The sequence below is a fragment of the Ramularia collo-cygni genome (genome assembly GCF_900074925.1).
Source record: "Ramularia collo-cygni strain URUG2 genome assembly, contig: RCC_scaffold03, whole genome shotgun sequence".
NCBI classification, from domain to species: Eukaryota; Fungi; Ascomycota; class Dothideomycetes; order Mycosphaerellales; family Mycosphaerellaceae; genus Ramularia; species Ramularia collo-cygni.
In genome coordinates, this window is record NW_019716257.1 from 1,098,379 (window position 1) to 1,114,032 (window position 15,654).

At 53.0% G+C, this 15,654-nt stretch overlaps 6 protein-coding genes; 2 read left to right on the top strand and 4 right to left on the bottom strand.

The window, feature by feature from the left end:
- Positions 1-393: 393 nt before the first annotated feature.
- RCC_02783 (related to dihydroorotate dehydrogenase A) lies at positions 394-1,416 on the bottom strand (the record flags this gene model as incomplete). The annotated part of the gene is made up of 1 exon (XM_023768076.1): positions 394-1,416. One exon carries the CDS (start codon positions 1,414-1,416, stop codon positions 394-396), a length of 1,023 nt encoding a protein of 340 aa, XP_023623844.1.
- A 2,168-nt stretch (positions 1,417-3,584) lies between these two features.
- Positions 3,585-4,364, bottom strand: RCC_02784 (uncharacterized protein; the record flags this gene model as incomplete). XM_023768077.1 has 2 exons in its annotated part: positions 3,585-4,077; positions 4,129-4,364. 2 exons carry the CDS (start codon positions 4,362-4,364, stop codon positions 3,585-3,587), a joined length of 729 nt encoding a protein of 242 aa, XP_023623845.1.
- A 368-nt stretch (positions 4,365-4,732) lies between these two features.
- Positions 4,733-7,375, top strand: RCC_02785 (related to transcription factor TMF; the record flags this gene model as incomplete). Its single annotated transcript, XM_023768078.1, has 1 exon — positions 4,733-7,375. The coding sequence occupies one exon, from the start codon at positions 4,733-4,735 to the stop codon at positions 7,373-7,375; it is 2,643 nt and encodes an 880-aa protein (XP_023623846.1).
- A 470-nt stretch (positions 7,376-7,845) lies between these two features.
- On the bottom strand, positions 7,846-9,353 carry RCC_02786 (uncharacterized protein; the record flags this gene model as incomplete). XM_023768079.1 has 2 exons in its annotated part: positions 7,846-9,294; positions 9,351-9,353. 2 exons carry the CDS (start codon positions 9,351-9,353, stop codon positions 7,846-7,848), a joined length of 1,452 nt encoding a protein of 483 aa, XP_023623847.1.
- A 451-nt stretch (positions 9,354-9,804) lies between these two features.
- Positions 9,805-11,106, top strand: RCC_02787 (related to folylpolyglutamate synthase; the record flags this gene model as incomplete). The annotated part of the gene is made up of 1 exon (XM_023768080.1): positions 9,805-11,106. One exon carries the CDS (start codon positions 9,805-9,807, stop codon positions 11,104-11,106), a length of 1,302 nt encoding a protein of 433 aa, XP_023623848.1.
- Positions 11,107-12,241: 1,135 nt separating this feature from the next.
- Positions 12,242-15,654, bottom strand: RCC_02788 (related to dDENN domain protein; the record flags this gene model as incomplete). XM_023768081.1 has 2 exons in its annotated part: positions 12,242-12,864; positions 12,912-15,654. 2 exons carry the CDS (start codon positions 15,652-15,654, stop codon positions 12,242-12,244), a joined length of 3,366 nt encoding a protein of 1,121 aa, XP_023623849.1.

Consider the following 15,654-nt stretch of genomic DNA (forward strand, 5'->3'; position numbering starts at 1 on the left):
ATTGGTGTCAGTTTCGGGATGAATCTGTTTGCGTTCAGCTGACATTCGGGCTTCGCGGCCTATAAGTGGTATGTTTGTATAGGGTTAGGGTTGGGGTAGTGTCGAAAGTGTTTCCCCGGCCAACACTGCACGGGTGTCAATCATCGGTGAAAGTGCCCTCGGGCCAGTGTAGCGGGTTGGACCAGTATAATCCCGGGTGAGCTGAGAACAATTCACGGTGCCTGTGTCAGCTTATGTCCAGCTCCGCCACTAACACCGCCGAACTCAGAAAGAATTACGTTCGCCTAGACGGACATCCGAAGGGACACTGCCAAATTAGATATTCCACAAAAGAATRGAGAGGGAATATGTTGAAAAGGCGGTCGTCAAACAAATAGAGGATATGTGACATCACTACACCTCGCTACGAGCCTCCAGTCCCATAAGGATCTTCTTGAACACCGGTACCCCCTCTCTCCCAAGAGCGGTACCAACTCCAACAACAKAAGCCCCAACAGCTTTCATCCTCCTGTACCCACCAGCGTCACTTACACCACCAACGCCAATAAGGTCGATTGTCCTCAAATGCTCGTGTACATCCAGCATCTGTCGTATTGTCTTGACGTTTCCCAACGCCAACGGGTGAAGAGGAGCTCCGGCCATGCCTCCGATACCCAAACCACTCGAGGACTTCAAAGCGGGCGTTCCATCCAAGTCAAGAAGTAAGCTCGATCCAAGAGTGTTAGTGGCGGTGATGAAGTCTACCGGGCATGTTGGACTACTTGTTTCACTCAATGCATCGATCAGGATCTGGAACTGATCATGATAGGTGTATGGCGGCGTTTTGATACCGATTGCTACTCGTTGCTTGCCTTCCAACGAGGGAGCTGATTTTAGCTTCTCCAAATACTCGATCAGTGACGACTTGGAGTACGCTGGCGGTGGTTTGGATGGTATGTTGGGACAGGACAGGTTGATCTCCATACACAGTGGGTTTGATATAGTATCCTGAACGTCTTGGATTCTGCGGTAGCATTCCAGAACGTCATCTGCACCACCCGTGACAGAAATGATGAAAGGCTTCGTCTGACGGATTGAATCCGGAAGTCTCGAAGCGGCTACAATCTCCCCAAGCATGGAGAGATAAGATGCTAGTGGGTGAGGGCTATACCCTAGAGTGTTGAGACTCCCTCCATAAGATGTATCGATAGGTCCGTTACGGAAGTCTTTCGACTCGTTGCAATGTTCGCCCGATCTTGAGTCGAAGAAAGTGAACTGATGTATGGCAGGATCATGTGGGAATCCATCGAGAAGACTTGTGCGGGTGGTCACAGCTCCGGTACTTTCATCGTCAAAAAGCGCTTGTAGATCCTCGCGGGTCGAGCACCACGGATTAGCGCTATTGATGAGCGGAGGGTTGATTGAAGGAAGTGGCATTGTTGTTCAAGTTGTCGTGGTGCTAGAGGAGAGCGAAAGATTGTTGGCGATGCCATCGGAGCTCGGCGAAGCTTCGACATTGCTGAACATCGCACGCACGCCAAGGACATGTAGACATATATACATGTTGTCCAATCGTAGATATCCCTCACATGTGATGTATTACGAGGTTGTAAAGGGGAATTCATGCATGTGAACTCAACGAGCCGCCCCTTGCCAAGACTTCACTCGGACCTTTCTCCAACGGTACCAGAACTTTTGCAACCATGGAAACTTGGACAGAGCTGCGCCGTTTCAGCTGCAATCTGATGAACCCTCGGAAGTAGAGGCGTCGTTGCAGTAGTCGTTGAAAAGGTCACCGGCTGGCTGATCGATCCAAGCAGCCGAGAGTAAGACGAAAAGCAGTAGTCAACATCGTACGGCATCGTGCAACATCGTTGATGTACTGAATACACACTTCCGATCCATCTTACGAGGGTACGAACGTTAGGAAGTCATCGTCTTGAAAGCTCTGAGGTTCAATCAAGCCTATGTCAGTCCCATTTACCAGGACATCTTTTGAGATGCTAGTAGCATAGAATTATGCTCAGGCTCGTTCCCTATGCTTCCCAATCGGTGTGTTCAGCTTTGTGTGTGTAGTTTGATCGAATCTTGACGATGGCTGCCAAGACATCAGTGTGGGAAGCAAAATCCCAACCTATATACTCCTAACTGACTCTTCCGCATTAAGAATCACAGGCGTTGTAGCAAAGTGGTTACTGCGATTGACTAGAAATCAATTCCCTTCGGGGGCGTAGGGTATGCTATACCATAGAGCTAGTCCTTAGGTTGTACAGTTGCTAACAATACCCCAGTTCGAGTCCTGCCAACGTCGATATTCCTCAGCACTGTTGCCTGTGACAGGTTGTCTTTTTTGTCGATCGTTGCGTACATTCGAGACCTGCCAACGTCGTATCATTCAAGTCCTGTTGCCTGTGATAGGATGTCCATACTTTATTCGATTTTTGGTCGAAAATCCATTTTTGCTCCCCTGACAACTACTCATGTGCTGGCAAGGTCTCACTACGCCACGGACAACTCCAACACAACGCAAATGTTGTTGTCTGATGCTCTAATCGATTGATAGAATGCACATGTACAGTGTTCAACGAAAAGCTGGCTGGATCGATATATCCGAACCCATCCGATTCATTGTGGTCTTTGGGGACAGCGACGCACTTCACTACTATTGTAGGAGCCTATTAAAGGTTTTCTGTGAATCATGAGCGATGCATTTCATCAAGGAAGGTTGTCTGGAGAAGTTGGAAAGAAAAGGGGTTGAGTAGATTTTCGTCTAGAATTCCATGTTCGACATGCTTCACCTGTAGCGAAGCTGTCGACTAAAGCTTCACCTCCTTTATAAACAGTATATGCAATTGCTTCGATCGATTCAAAGACTTGTGGGAGTAAGTGGTGTGGTCCATAATGCTTCGTGAATTGGTCCGGAGTTCCACACACAACCTTATGGCAGACGGTCGTAGCAACGTGCGAATACTAGCTGGCAAGGATCGTTCTTTGTCGATGGTCAAGAGATGAGAAAAAGACAGTGAGACTCCATGATTTTTATGAACTTGTATCATTCATCACTTCAAGCAGTTACATTAGAACAGCAGGCGGATGGGAGTGCATTTGAGCTTGGTGATATCTGTTATACACAAGTGCGAATATCGAATGGCAGGAAGACCGCATCCATGTCCACCACAAGTCCGAAGGCAGCCCATAGCATCTGAAAGACCAAGCGGAGTCGAGGATTGAGGGAGAGGTAGCGAGCTCCTGCATCGATGAGGTTTGTGGATGCTCGTTCGTCTTTCGCCAGACTCGTTGCGTCCTTGGCCTTTCCCCAGGCTTTATCTTTCGGATAAAGCAGTCTCGGCCGTACATCTCTCTCGCTCGACGAGCTTTCCGCCTCACCTTGCTCCCATATCGGACTGGCCATCGGCAAGAGACATTTCCGCAGCAGAAACGGATAGCCCTTTGAAGTCACAGATCCTCGGAAGCAATTCCCAAATCGTGACTGACGGCTTGCCGAAGAGAAGATGGACTCCAATGTTCTTTTGGCGTCCAGAGCACTTCCGGGTCACACCAGCCATCGAAATCCAGTCTATACTCACAATCTTCAGAATAAATCATCACCTCCATCCACCAACTCTCCCCTCGTCCCACCGACCCTTCCTCTCTCGCCTCAAGAAAGCGACCTTTCTCGCCTCCTTCACCCGCCTTACGAAGTCGCCCACTTCCCTCTCACTGGCCACACCTTCATCCTCTAGCCAACTCTCCTCTATACCCCTCACCAGCAACTCCTGTTCCTGCACGCTCGCATTAAGTCGTTGGTACAAAGCCATGGGACTGAACTCGCGCAATGCCTGCTCAGTCTCACTCATCTTCGATCGGTGCTGCTGCTCCAACGCACGTAGAGCAAGCAACCGCGATTGAGTCCTTTCGCGGAGATTTCTCAAACGGGCTTCCTGTTCCAAGGTTGCGTTGGCCAGAGAGATGTTGGAGTTGATGAGAGGCGTCAAATAGCTCTCCGATGCGGCTATTGCAGGATGAGCTGTTGAAGGATTGGACAGCAACGCGGATTGTAGAGCTGGAGTGGAGAGTATGTGTTGAAGATCTTGCGTTCTGTCTGACATCAATACTGTGGTGCATGTGAGTGAATGGTTGGAATCCTACGATTTATCTTTGACAGWGTCGGGAAGCCAGTTGCTTTCGATTGCGGGAATCGATGGCTGTACTAATGCATTCCGCTGGCCGTGATAGCTCTGTCCGCCATCTAGCTCCGACGGTTCAGTATGCTGTCCGGGAGGTGGAGGGAGCGGAGGTCCCCTTGACGGCGTCGACGGCTTGGGCGGCGGTGGAGGAGGAGKTGATGAGTAGTATGCCGCATTTGGCTGGGGTGTATACGACATGTTGCCTCAAGACTATGTTCTATTGTACGTTGAGATTGATGTTCAAGGGAGGTGGAAGGTCAATGTGGATTGACATGTGCATGAACCCCACATGCTCGTCTCGCAGAAGCATGGACGATGGATTGATGGATTGATTGATGGTTTGATGGATGATTGATGGATGGATGGATTGTGGAGGATTGCCAGTGACTTCATTGCTCCACCAACACCTGTCACATCCACATCCACATCCACCTCTGTACAACACCCACTCCCTCCATAATGCCGCCCACTTCCCTACGGTAGCATAGAATTGCAATGCGGCGTCTCCAGCGGACGTGCAGCATTCCCGACAATTCTCCACCTCCCAACACCACCCGATATACACCATGAGCGCGCCCAAGAAAGGCGGCGGATGGGGCTCGCTGTTCTCCGGTGCCGTCGCCAACCTTGAGTCACGTTTGGATACAATTCTGGCCGAGGACCCCGACGCCTCTGCATCTGCGTCTGCATCTGCCTCTACTACAGCTTCGGCCGAAGCGACTGCCAACAAGCCCAATCGCCCGCGGACCAACTCGGGAAGACTGGCACCGGCCTCCAATGCCGCCTCTGCCGCGGGATCGCGAGATGCGTCGCGGACCAGAGTCAATGATCGACTCGCGGAGAGACTGGCCAAGGCGACACAGCAGAAGTCTCCATCTCGAGTTTCGACTCCCGTCAACGATGCTGGAAGTGCGAGGAATAGCGTAGATGTGAAGCGCCCTGTCGATGCTTCTCGATCTGTGTCCGACATAGTTGAGCAGAGTGTAACGGAGACGGAGACGGCCGTGGAGGTACATGCAGACGGCAAAGCAGATACCGACAAGGTGGGTGTGGATACGGAAGATGTAGACAAGGTCAAGCCCGCACCCCAGCCCACTGCAACGCTGTCCATGTCAGGTCTCCCCATAAACCCGGCGAGGATATCGGTGGACTCGACAAGACAATCAATGGATGAAGCCAGTCACGAAGGTGCATCCACAAGACCATCCACCGACCTACCCAATGGCTCTGGCTCTATCGATACTGATTTGAGCGCCCGGCTGGACCAAATGCAGGCCGAGTACTCCAAGGCAGAAGCTGAACGTAAGGAGGAGATGCACATGTATCTCGAACGCATCGATGCTCTGCAAGCTAAATTGACCTACTTGGCCAATGACACTGTGGCAGCAGCAAAGAAAGCCAACGCCTCAGCAGATTCCGGGAGTGCGGAGAAGCTTTTGGCGGAGAAAGACGAGCGAATAGCGCTACTAATGGATGAAGGCGAGAAGCTGAGCAAATCGGAGATGAAGCATTTGCAGACCATCAAAACTCTTCGATCCAAGACTGCACAAGCCGAGAAAGGCACAGCAGACCTGCAGACGAAGCTTGAACGAGCGGAGCGACTGGAAACAGATCTCAAATCCAAGCTCCGTCGTAGCGAAGTAGCTGAGCGACACGCGAATGAGAAGTCGAAGCAGATCGCCATCATCGAGAAACAGGTCGATGAGCTGCGTGCAGATCGTGAGAACGCCGCGGAGCTGGTGCGTAGTCTTACGACACAGCTTAAGGATGCCAAGGAAAAGGCTGCGCGGACAGAAACAAATAGCAAGGCATCGGAAGCAGACAAGAGCAGAATTGCCAGCCTTGAGAACGAGCTTGAGGATGCCCAGATCGAGAAAAGACTAGCAGAAGATCGAGCTGCTGGCGAAATCAAAAAGGCAAAGGACGAGGCTGAGCGGCAACGTGAGAGGTTGGCCGTACGTGAGGCAGAGTTGAAGAACGAGATGGCTGCAATGGAGTCACGACTTGAAGTATGGAGATCGCATGCAGAAGAGGCAACCACATTGGGTGGCAGTGCCGATGGCGAGAGCACCGTTAAGCTCATGCGACAGGTGGAGGTTCTTCAACAGCAGTACTCTCTTGCGCAGGGTAATTGGGAGACTATTGAGGGCTCACTAAACGCTAGAGTGGCCGCACTTGAAAAGGAGAGAGATGAAGCGAGCAGGCGAGAGATGGATGTGAGAAAGAAGGCCCGAGACGTCGCTGCCAGGTTGCRCAAAGCTGAAGAGGAGCGAGACGATGCTTTGGACTTGATCAGGACTCTGGAGGAAGACGCTCGAAATCACAAGGAATACCTAGCTGGCCTGGAAATCAAACTGGACAAAGCCGAACGCCTTCACAGMGACGTGAGGGCCGATCTCGACCGCCAACGCAAAATCTGGGAAAGTGAATTGTCTCAACGTGTCGAGGAAGAGAAGGCTCGATGGCGAAGGGAGATGCTCGCCTCACCAAGAACCGAATCTCCAACGACCTTTAGCCGCAAGGGATCGTCGGTGGACATACGAAAGCCAGGCATGTCTCGTTTGACGTCTCATGATCTTGCAGCGCTACACACGGACATGCGACCTATGAGCCGCCGCAGCTCTGTCATGCCRCAACGGATACCTTCATCAAGAGAGGGCAGTCCAGCGATTAGCAGACAAGAATCTTCATTCTCATTTGATGCTCAACAGCAGCACAATGCTAACAATCTACCGCTAACGCCTTCCATCGAGGTCGAAAACAGCGAGGCAGAGTACTTTGAACATCGTAACTCTGCCTCCCCACAGCGAACTCTTGCAGATCTTGTTAGCTCCACATCTACCGCTGGTCCAGGGGGAGCGGGGCCCAGTGTCCAGCTTGTAGAACGCATGAGTGCTCTAGTCAGGAAACTTGAAAGCGAGAAGGCGAGTTTCAGAGATGAGCTTGGACGATTAAGTAAACAGCGGGATGCCGCAAGGAGTGAGGTTGTGGAGCTCATGCGGGAGGTGGAGGCGAAAAGGAGTGGCGAGGGCAAAGTTGACAAACTGGAAAAGGACATGGCCGATCTCAAGGGAAGGTACGATGCCAGTTTAGAGATTCTTGGGGAGAAGGAAGAAGAAGTCGAGGAGCTTAGGAGCGATGTTACGGAGTTGAAGAGGATTTATCGCGAATTGGTTGAGGCGAAGGTCGGAGGCGAGAGTGGTAAGTAATGAGCTTATGAGCCTGGTGTTGAAGGCATCTTGCAGAGAGACTTGTCGGATGGGTCTTCTCACGAAGACCGAATGGAATCATCCTGAGAAAGGCTCGGGTTTGAACCCACTAGCTGTAGCAGGAAGCCTCGTGAACGCTCCCAGACACTACACCAGTCTTGTCAATCCCAGGTATTACAGCATCAAGGTCGACTCGGTCTTTGCACGCGAAATTTGACCTCTGGAGCATTCGCTGAAAACAAGAATCTGCTCAAGCGGTTGCGAAGGACCAGTCTTTGCTACGAAACAAGTCCGTAGGAAGACTCGGCAAGCAAAGTATTTCAAAATCAATTCGTAGGGTATCATTATATCGTAGCAGCGTTGCCAAGTCATCCCACTGTTACTATCGTTGCAATAATGGCTGGCCCGAGCAGCTACAAGCCCCAGCATACGGCCACGCCGTTTCTCTCTACGTTGCGTTGGGTAGATGGTCACCATCGTCCTGCCTTGGTTGCAAAAGGAGCTCCATCAAATTCGCCACGATTCCACTTCTTAATGTCGCCGCCGCACAGCCGCCATAGCTTCGCGTCCAGCTTTGCACGGCGATCGATGTCTGCCCGTTGACGCTCTGCAGAAGAAGGCGCTCGTGTCTTAAACATGCCTCTGCCTTGTTTCGGCTCAGGGGTGACGGCACGTTCAATCATTGCCTTGCCTTTCCTTTTCGCCGCAGTGGCGAAGAGCTCACGTCGCAGCTTTCGTGGTGAGGGCGATGGCTCCATTGTGATGTCCATTAACATCGAGCTCTCCGCCAGCGGACGAGGATCGTAGTTCGGCGGTGTCAGGTTCGGCGCTCGCATCGCTGCCTGATGACTGCTCTCGGGCCGTTCGATATTCAAATGTGCTTGGTCAGGCCGCCGCTGGCCACGATAGGCTGGAGTCTTTGTTGGAGATTTGCGTGGGCTTGGAGGATACTCGGCTTCCATTTCATTATCTTCTGAAGTTTCGTACTCATCTTGGTCCATTATGAGCTCCCCCAGAGGGGCAGCGGCACCATGCGGTCGCCGGGGAGTCCGAGCTAATGGCGGTGTGGCAGGCTTAGCTGGAGACCTTTCTAGATCGTTCTCCTGGTCTGCGTCTGCCATGCTATCATCTTCTTCATCCATCGCTGGCATTGCTTGGAAACGCAGCTGAGGCGGGGTGACAATCTCGCCAAAGACATCGTCGCTGCGGGAGTGAGATCTAAAAGAAGATTCATGCGGTGGATGTGGCCGTCTTCGAGCTGGCATTCCACTAGGTGAGGCATCTGACCAGCGTCCTGCCATGCGGCCTCTGACCTTTGCGATGGTCCGCCTCCGGCGTACTGGAGCCTCAGGAATAGGCGCAACTAGCTGCTCTTCACTTTCATCATCATCTCCAGCAGAAACCTCCTCTCCGCGATTTTGCGCTTCCTTGACTGCAGCCTGCAGCGAGCGAGGCACACCCGCGTGGATGCTTGTCATGAGCTGAGCTCTCTGGGTAAAATTGGCATAGTCCTCCTGAATCAGCTGCCCCGCATCTGCATTCAACGCGCTGTCAGGGTTGGGTGTGATCAACAAGCAGCTGATAGTTATCAACACGTCCCGTAGCGTCAGCTTGCTGTCCCAATCGCGCTTGAGCGTTTCCACACAGACGCCCCCTGTTTGAGGCTCTACATTGGGATGGAATATGGGAGTTCGGAAGTTCGCAGTCGGCGGTTGTTGCGGATAATTGGTTGGTATGGAAAGATGCAGCTTCCAAACGCCGTTTTCGAAAGGTGTGTGCGTGGGCCCCGCGATCAGGATATCGAGCTGTGTGAGATCGTCCGATTGCGCTGCATCGGCTGGGAAGAGGAAGTACGGTGGCAGCTCTTGGCTGTGGAGGGCTCCGTGGTCCGCGGCCAGGCGGCGCAGAGAGCGCGAATTCTTTGTGAACCGTTAGTTGGGATTGATCGAGTGCCGTTCGTGCCCGCCGGTCGTACCATTTTGTCTTAATATGCGTGGAAGTCGATGCTCTGATGTACTATACGCCTCAGAATCCAATGCTACTCAGGATGGGAGAACATTTCCGGATGGATTGTGGAGTGTTGGGTAGTAGGTGAGGTCGCTGTTTGAGCTTCGAGATTGTAGTCGCGACTGCCAAAGTTCAGGCGCGTCCTCTGTGCGCTTATTCTTCTCCTCACGCGCTTAATTTAGGGTTTAGCGTGCGCCAATCACTGGGCCCCACTCTCTCGGGATTGACACGAAGATGAAACGCTAAAAGGTGAGGTGAGAGATGTAGAGATCCAACCTGGAACTACATTGGTCACCACAGTTATGATTGAACTAGGTCTGCAGCGCATATCGCGTCTGCTCTCCAACACGCCGCTACGATGGAGAGCTGTCCATGTCGCTGGCACCAATGGAAAGGGCTCCACGTGTGCATACATATCGGCAATGCTCCAGGCATACAATCGCTCAGATTACCGCGTTAGACGTGGCCAAGAGCCATTGCGACACGGCAGGTTCACAAGTCCGCATCTCGTAGATCGATGGGACTGCATCTCCATCACTTCCAGCGATGCCGGGGGGCTCAAGCCTGTGACCTCTGAACTATTCCACGAAGTCGAGAAATCTGTGTTGACGCGCTGCCAGGAAGAAAACCTGAAGGCTACAGAGTTCGAGCTCTTGACAGCAACAGCATTCAACATCTTTAATCGAAGCAGTCTCGACGTGGCCGTGGTTGAGGTTGGCGTAGGCGGTAGACTGGACTCAACCAACATTATTGGGCAACCTGTCGTGGATGATACCGGAGACTGCAAGAGCGCCGACATCACCAGTATGGAATGTCGCCCACCACCACTCGTGACCGCCATTGCGAAGATAGGCATGGATCACCAAGGTCTTCTCGGAGACACCCTTGAAGCGATTGCACATGAGAAAGCAGGGATAATCAAGCCTGGTGTTCCTGTCGTTTTTGACACCTCAAACGATCCTCGAGTGCACGAGGTTCTCAAAGCGATCGCCGCCAAAAATGCAAGTCCATTAGTTGACCGCGGCACAATCAACATCCCAGACATGCCTCTACACTGGGCTGTTCATACTCGCCAAAACATGGAGGTTGCATTTCTGGCAACATGGACGGCGTTGACCTCCTTGGGAAGGGTTCAATCGCCACCATCTTCTTCTGACGAAGACTTGAATGATATTCAGGATCTACAGTCAGCGATGATGAACACCGCAGAGCATACAACATTTCCGGGCCGACAAGAATGGATCGACATCTGTAGCCTGACTGGACGGAAAGAGCCCGTCTTGCTCGACGGTGCGCACAATCCGCAGTCTGCCCAGGTCCTTGCCGACAAAGTGCACGAGATCCGAACGTCTCTATCCCAAAGCGGAGAGACTCAACATCGATGCGACCCAGTGACATGGGTAGTGGCAATGTCCGAGGGAAAGCCTCTAAATGACTTCTGGCAGCCTCTGCTCAAAGCTGGCGATAACGTGTTTGGTGTCGAGTTCGGACCAGTAGATGGCATGCCTTGGGTTCAACCGACTTCTTCCTTGGATGTATTGAACTCCGCAAAGGCGGTGGTCCCTGTCTTGGGCCTCACGCAAAGCTACGGACCCGACATCGTGGGAGCGTTGCAGGCCGCCTGCATTGCTAGTGAGAAGACGCCCGGTAAGAATCTTGTCATCGCTGGGAGTCTGTATCTTGTTGGAGCCGTTCACCGGCACCTGCGAGAAAGGGTCAGCTGAGTTGGCATTTGTGGATGCACACATGCCACACTGCATTGACGGGCAGTGGAGGTTGCTGTGGTTGTATGAGTGGTATGCAGCCGGGGCTGGAATACCCCGACTCCCTGTTTACTGGCTATGTCMAACCCAACGAACTGGGGGATTACCAAAGTTTGCATACAGTTCGCTTCCCACCAGTAAGCTGGACAGAGTTATGCCAACCCCGCATGAGGACAAGGGTTCCCACGGCCGATGTGCTGCAGAGCAAGGATTGCCGCAATAACCAATGTGCTGTAAAGTTCATCACAACCTAGAAAGGGTTGTGCTCAAGGCCTTGATCGAGAAAGTCGGACACTTCCGGTGAACAGGCTTTGGGTTGTGTGCAATCGAGAAATTGAATGACTACGGATCCCGGTAGGCCACGTTCCTTCTGCTCCCTGTCTACAAATGCCAGCAGTGGCATGTTCGAGATCGACTGGGTAATGCCAGCCAGCTTCAGCTTCAGATCAATCGCATATTGTTCAAGGCTACAGGGAGGTGATGGCAAGCATCTGCAATCCTAGACACTTGATTCAGTGCAACACAGCAGTAGCCCAGAGCAGCCTGGACATGCCCTATCTTCTTGCCTGGTTACCAGCAAATACATCCAGTGTTGGCAAATATTCAAAGGTCGAGTGCGGTCCATGCTTGACTATTGCTACAAATTCGCGTCCTGCTATACAATGCAMACGATATGCTGTCCCCAATGCGCTCATTCCATCCACATGCATGTCTTTCATTCCATCATTTCGTTCCCACCCTCACATCTCTGGGCACGGCGAATCGAATCGCCCAAAGCACGGCCTCTATTTCCAACTACAGGTGCGTCGCATCTAATTCCCACATCAGCAACATGAGATCCTGCTGAATGCGAATATTCTTAATAATACAAATGAACCTCGTGTCATTCGAGGCTCTGCTCGCACAAGTGATCGGCTTTACGTGCTCTGCCTTCTCTCAAATGCGTGGGAGATGTAGACCTACCCACTTGGTCGCCGGTCTGTGCCAAGTCACGGCTGTCGCTCGGCGCAAATCTCGTCCCAACACGATACGGCGATATCTTTGTGACTGCGTCTTCATTTGTTGATGTGTTCACGACTTGAACCGCAAAGCCTTTCTACGACTCTGGTCTCGGGGAGCTGAGTCCCAGCATTGATGCTACCGGTTTACGCTTTGTCCGGCCTTGCTGGATCCGCGGCGCGCCTTGAATAGATCTGGGCTCTTTCATGAGTGTCATGTCCAGTTTCGATGGCGTTCGGGAGGTTGAAGGTCGGACATCGCCGGGGAAGCGGCTAGAAGGGAGTGTTGCGGCTGCGGATCGCCAAAGATGGTCGGACGTGTCGGTCAGGAAGGAAGTGCTCGAWTTGGAAAAGATCGATGTCCGTCCTCTGTTGCGTTTAGACAAGATGATTTCGTCAAAGAGCTTGATGGAAGGATCCTCGGCGCGGGTCGCCTCACGTTCGTGAATGAATTCGTTGAAGCCCTGAGTCTGGCGCAGCATGGCCATGTACTCGCTATCGCCGTGGGGCACACTTCGAAGAAATGCGTCCATATTGAAGTGGTAGATCATACCGGCCTTCTTGCGATCACCCGATGCTGGGTGCATGTAGCGACGGTATGTGTAGAACAAGGAGGCGAAACAACGCACAAACGCAGCTCGCACCTGGTCGGCTCGGAAAGCAGCAGGGCAGACAATGCATACCGCAGAGGCGCAACGGCCATGAATCGTCATGTTGCAGCCTGGAGATTGTTAGTGTGGGCAGGGTGCAGGCTGAGGGTTGGCTTACCAGAGCACTTGAAGACATAGTCATCGCACCGCTCGTCGCAAATGCTGCAGGCTGTCTTGCCGTCGGCGTTCCTTCTTTGCAAGCAATGACCTTCTGCCCATTTCAGGCTGTCGTTCTCGCGCACAGGCTGCACAGTTGTAGGTTGCAAAATCGTGCTGGCCGCCATGGTGCTTGGGGCGTAGACACTGGGGGCGTACGTCGAAGGAGCGCCAAGTCGTGATCCAAGTGTCGATGTTGACATGCTGGCATGGTGGCCAGTGATGGGCGCGCTGGGTCTTCGAACGGTGCCCATACGATCAAGACCGTTTGGCTCAGTTTGATTAGTCTTGTCTTGGAGAGGATGGCGAGCATTGAAAAGCGATGTTACAGCAGAGTTGCGTCTTGCTAGGGTCTCCTTTGTGAAGTGGCCCGATCTCTTCTCACGAAGTGTAGACTGCAGTGCATAGCCCGAATCGTTTCGCGAACTAGAAGAGCCATGAAAGGGCCCAGAGTGGTGGGTTGGTGACGCAACTGGCGATGGCGGCGAGGCTCCTGAAGACTGGCTGTTGCCGCCCGTGGAGCTGGTTGAGGGTCTGTCGCCGCCTCGCGTGGTATCTGTGCGTTGACTCAAAAATGCATTGAAAATGGGTGCGCGCGACTGGGGCGGCAAGCTTGAAGCGGCTCCGAACGTTGTCGAACTTTCACTGACGTAGCTCGCTAAGGTAGATGGGTTAGCGTGCGGCGAGAACACCTGCGGGTTTTCCGAGGAGAATGCGTCGTAGGGGAATGTTTCTACGGCATACGCAGGTGGGCCGACGGGKACCCCATATCGGATGTGGTGTGGAGCAGCTGCTTGCAGGAGTGCCTGGAGCTTCCTTCTCTGTGGCTTTGGCAACATCGTAGGGGGCTCTGTACTCTCAATGGTATTTTGATCCAGATCGACCAAACAAAAATCGTCGTCTGGCAGATCCAGCTTCTCGTAGCGGCGCTCAACTCCAGCAATGTACGGACACGGAGCCTCTAACGCCTGGATCAGGCGATATGGAAGCACTGGAATAAGCACTCCCGTCCACTTGAGAGGATATATCAGGCTGATCAACGCCGATGTAGCTAGTTGGAGCATTGATGTATGCGATGACAGGAGGATTATCCGGGATTCGGCCAAAGCGTATTCGAACAGAGTGATGATATTGGGTATCGTCAGGCAACGGAACAGTGCGTAGAGATCGGTGTTGCGCGAGCCTGGGATCTCGTTTATGGCTTCCTTGCGTGCATACAATCGAAGCTCTCGAACCCCGATCTCAACTTGCGTGATTGAGGTAATCGGGCACAACGCTTCTATGCAGAGATTGCAGACGTAGCGTTCCAGCGGCTGCCATAGCCCGACCTTGGGCGAGCTGGCGGGCACTCTGAGGATCCCTCCATTGGACATTGGGGTGACAATCGCCTTCAGCCATTCCTTCCAGAATCCCGTCAACGTGCCATCCCTCCCCAGGATCCCGTACGCGCGAGGAATCCAGAATCCCGTGTCGCCTTCGGTCAGCCCTTCGATCTTCGAGGCAGCGCCGTGACGCACCGGTCGTAGAAGGTCAGTCATGAGACCAATTTTCTCTTCCACTGCGCTGATTTCCTCTTCTAGCATCTCTCGCTCCTCGGAGCCTGAATCAGCGTTTGGCAACTCTGCCAGAAGACGGCTGAGCTTGGCTCTCTCACCAGAGAGCCGTTCCCCAAGACTGCTTGCCAGTTCCCGCTCCTCATCACTCATGTTCGCCCTCCTCCACTCTTCGCACTGACGTTCCAAGGCGTCCGACGCAGAGTCGTTGAGCGGTACCCACATGATGATGCATATCCCGTAAAGCTTGCTGTTGTCCGAATTGGTCATTGCAAAGCCATGCCAGGTCGACCGCGGCCTCTCGTCGGAAGACACCACCGTCACGTCGTTCGGGAAGGTGAACATCGGTACGTAGTCAGGGAAAGGCTTTCGACGCTTCGACTCATCGGCCATGTTCTTTGTAGGGTAGCGATCAAGCAGAACTGGCTCGTACCTTCGCTTCAGAGGATGCATATCAGGGGTGGTGTGGAATGGCTGGGGTGAAGGGATCACCGAGTTGTAACCGCTCAGACGCTTCGATTGCCGAGCAGACGACCTGCTCATGACCGAGGATGCCCTTTTCATGCTGTTCATCGTAGACAGTCTCCGACGTAGACTGCCCACTCCACTCTYGATTCCAGTGCTTTCCTCCCGATTGATTCTTACCGTCTTCGGTCTCGCAATCCTCCTGTTTTGTGTTTGACTGGTTACGGTGCCAGCTGCTACGTGCATGTCCTCGAGGAAACTGTCGCGATCCGAGGCGAACTTCTTAAGTACCTGGTCAAAATCATCGTCGCTCAAGCCAGATCCAGGAACCTTGACTGCCCGAATCGTAGCGCTACTCCGATTACTTGCAGGCGCCTTGTCTTCCAGGCCGCTGTAGATGCTCCCGACACTCCTCCGCGCCTCAAAGCTATACCGCGACCTTCGCTGGCCATTTTCTGTAGGCGAGCCTGGTGTAGTAGGCCGAGTTCCATTCGCGTCGATTTCCAGCTCGTGGTCCTCATCGATTGTATCTTCCACCGCAGATGCGGGGGTCGCTACTGGCTGCTTCTCCTCGTAGACCTGTGACGACTCGATGCCGCAGATGAAGAAGTAGTCGGCTAGGGGCGCAGAGGTGTCGCCGTTTGACGCGGCATGCGAGGCACTGCCATTCGTTCTGCCGGGCGCCAT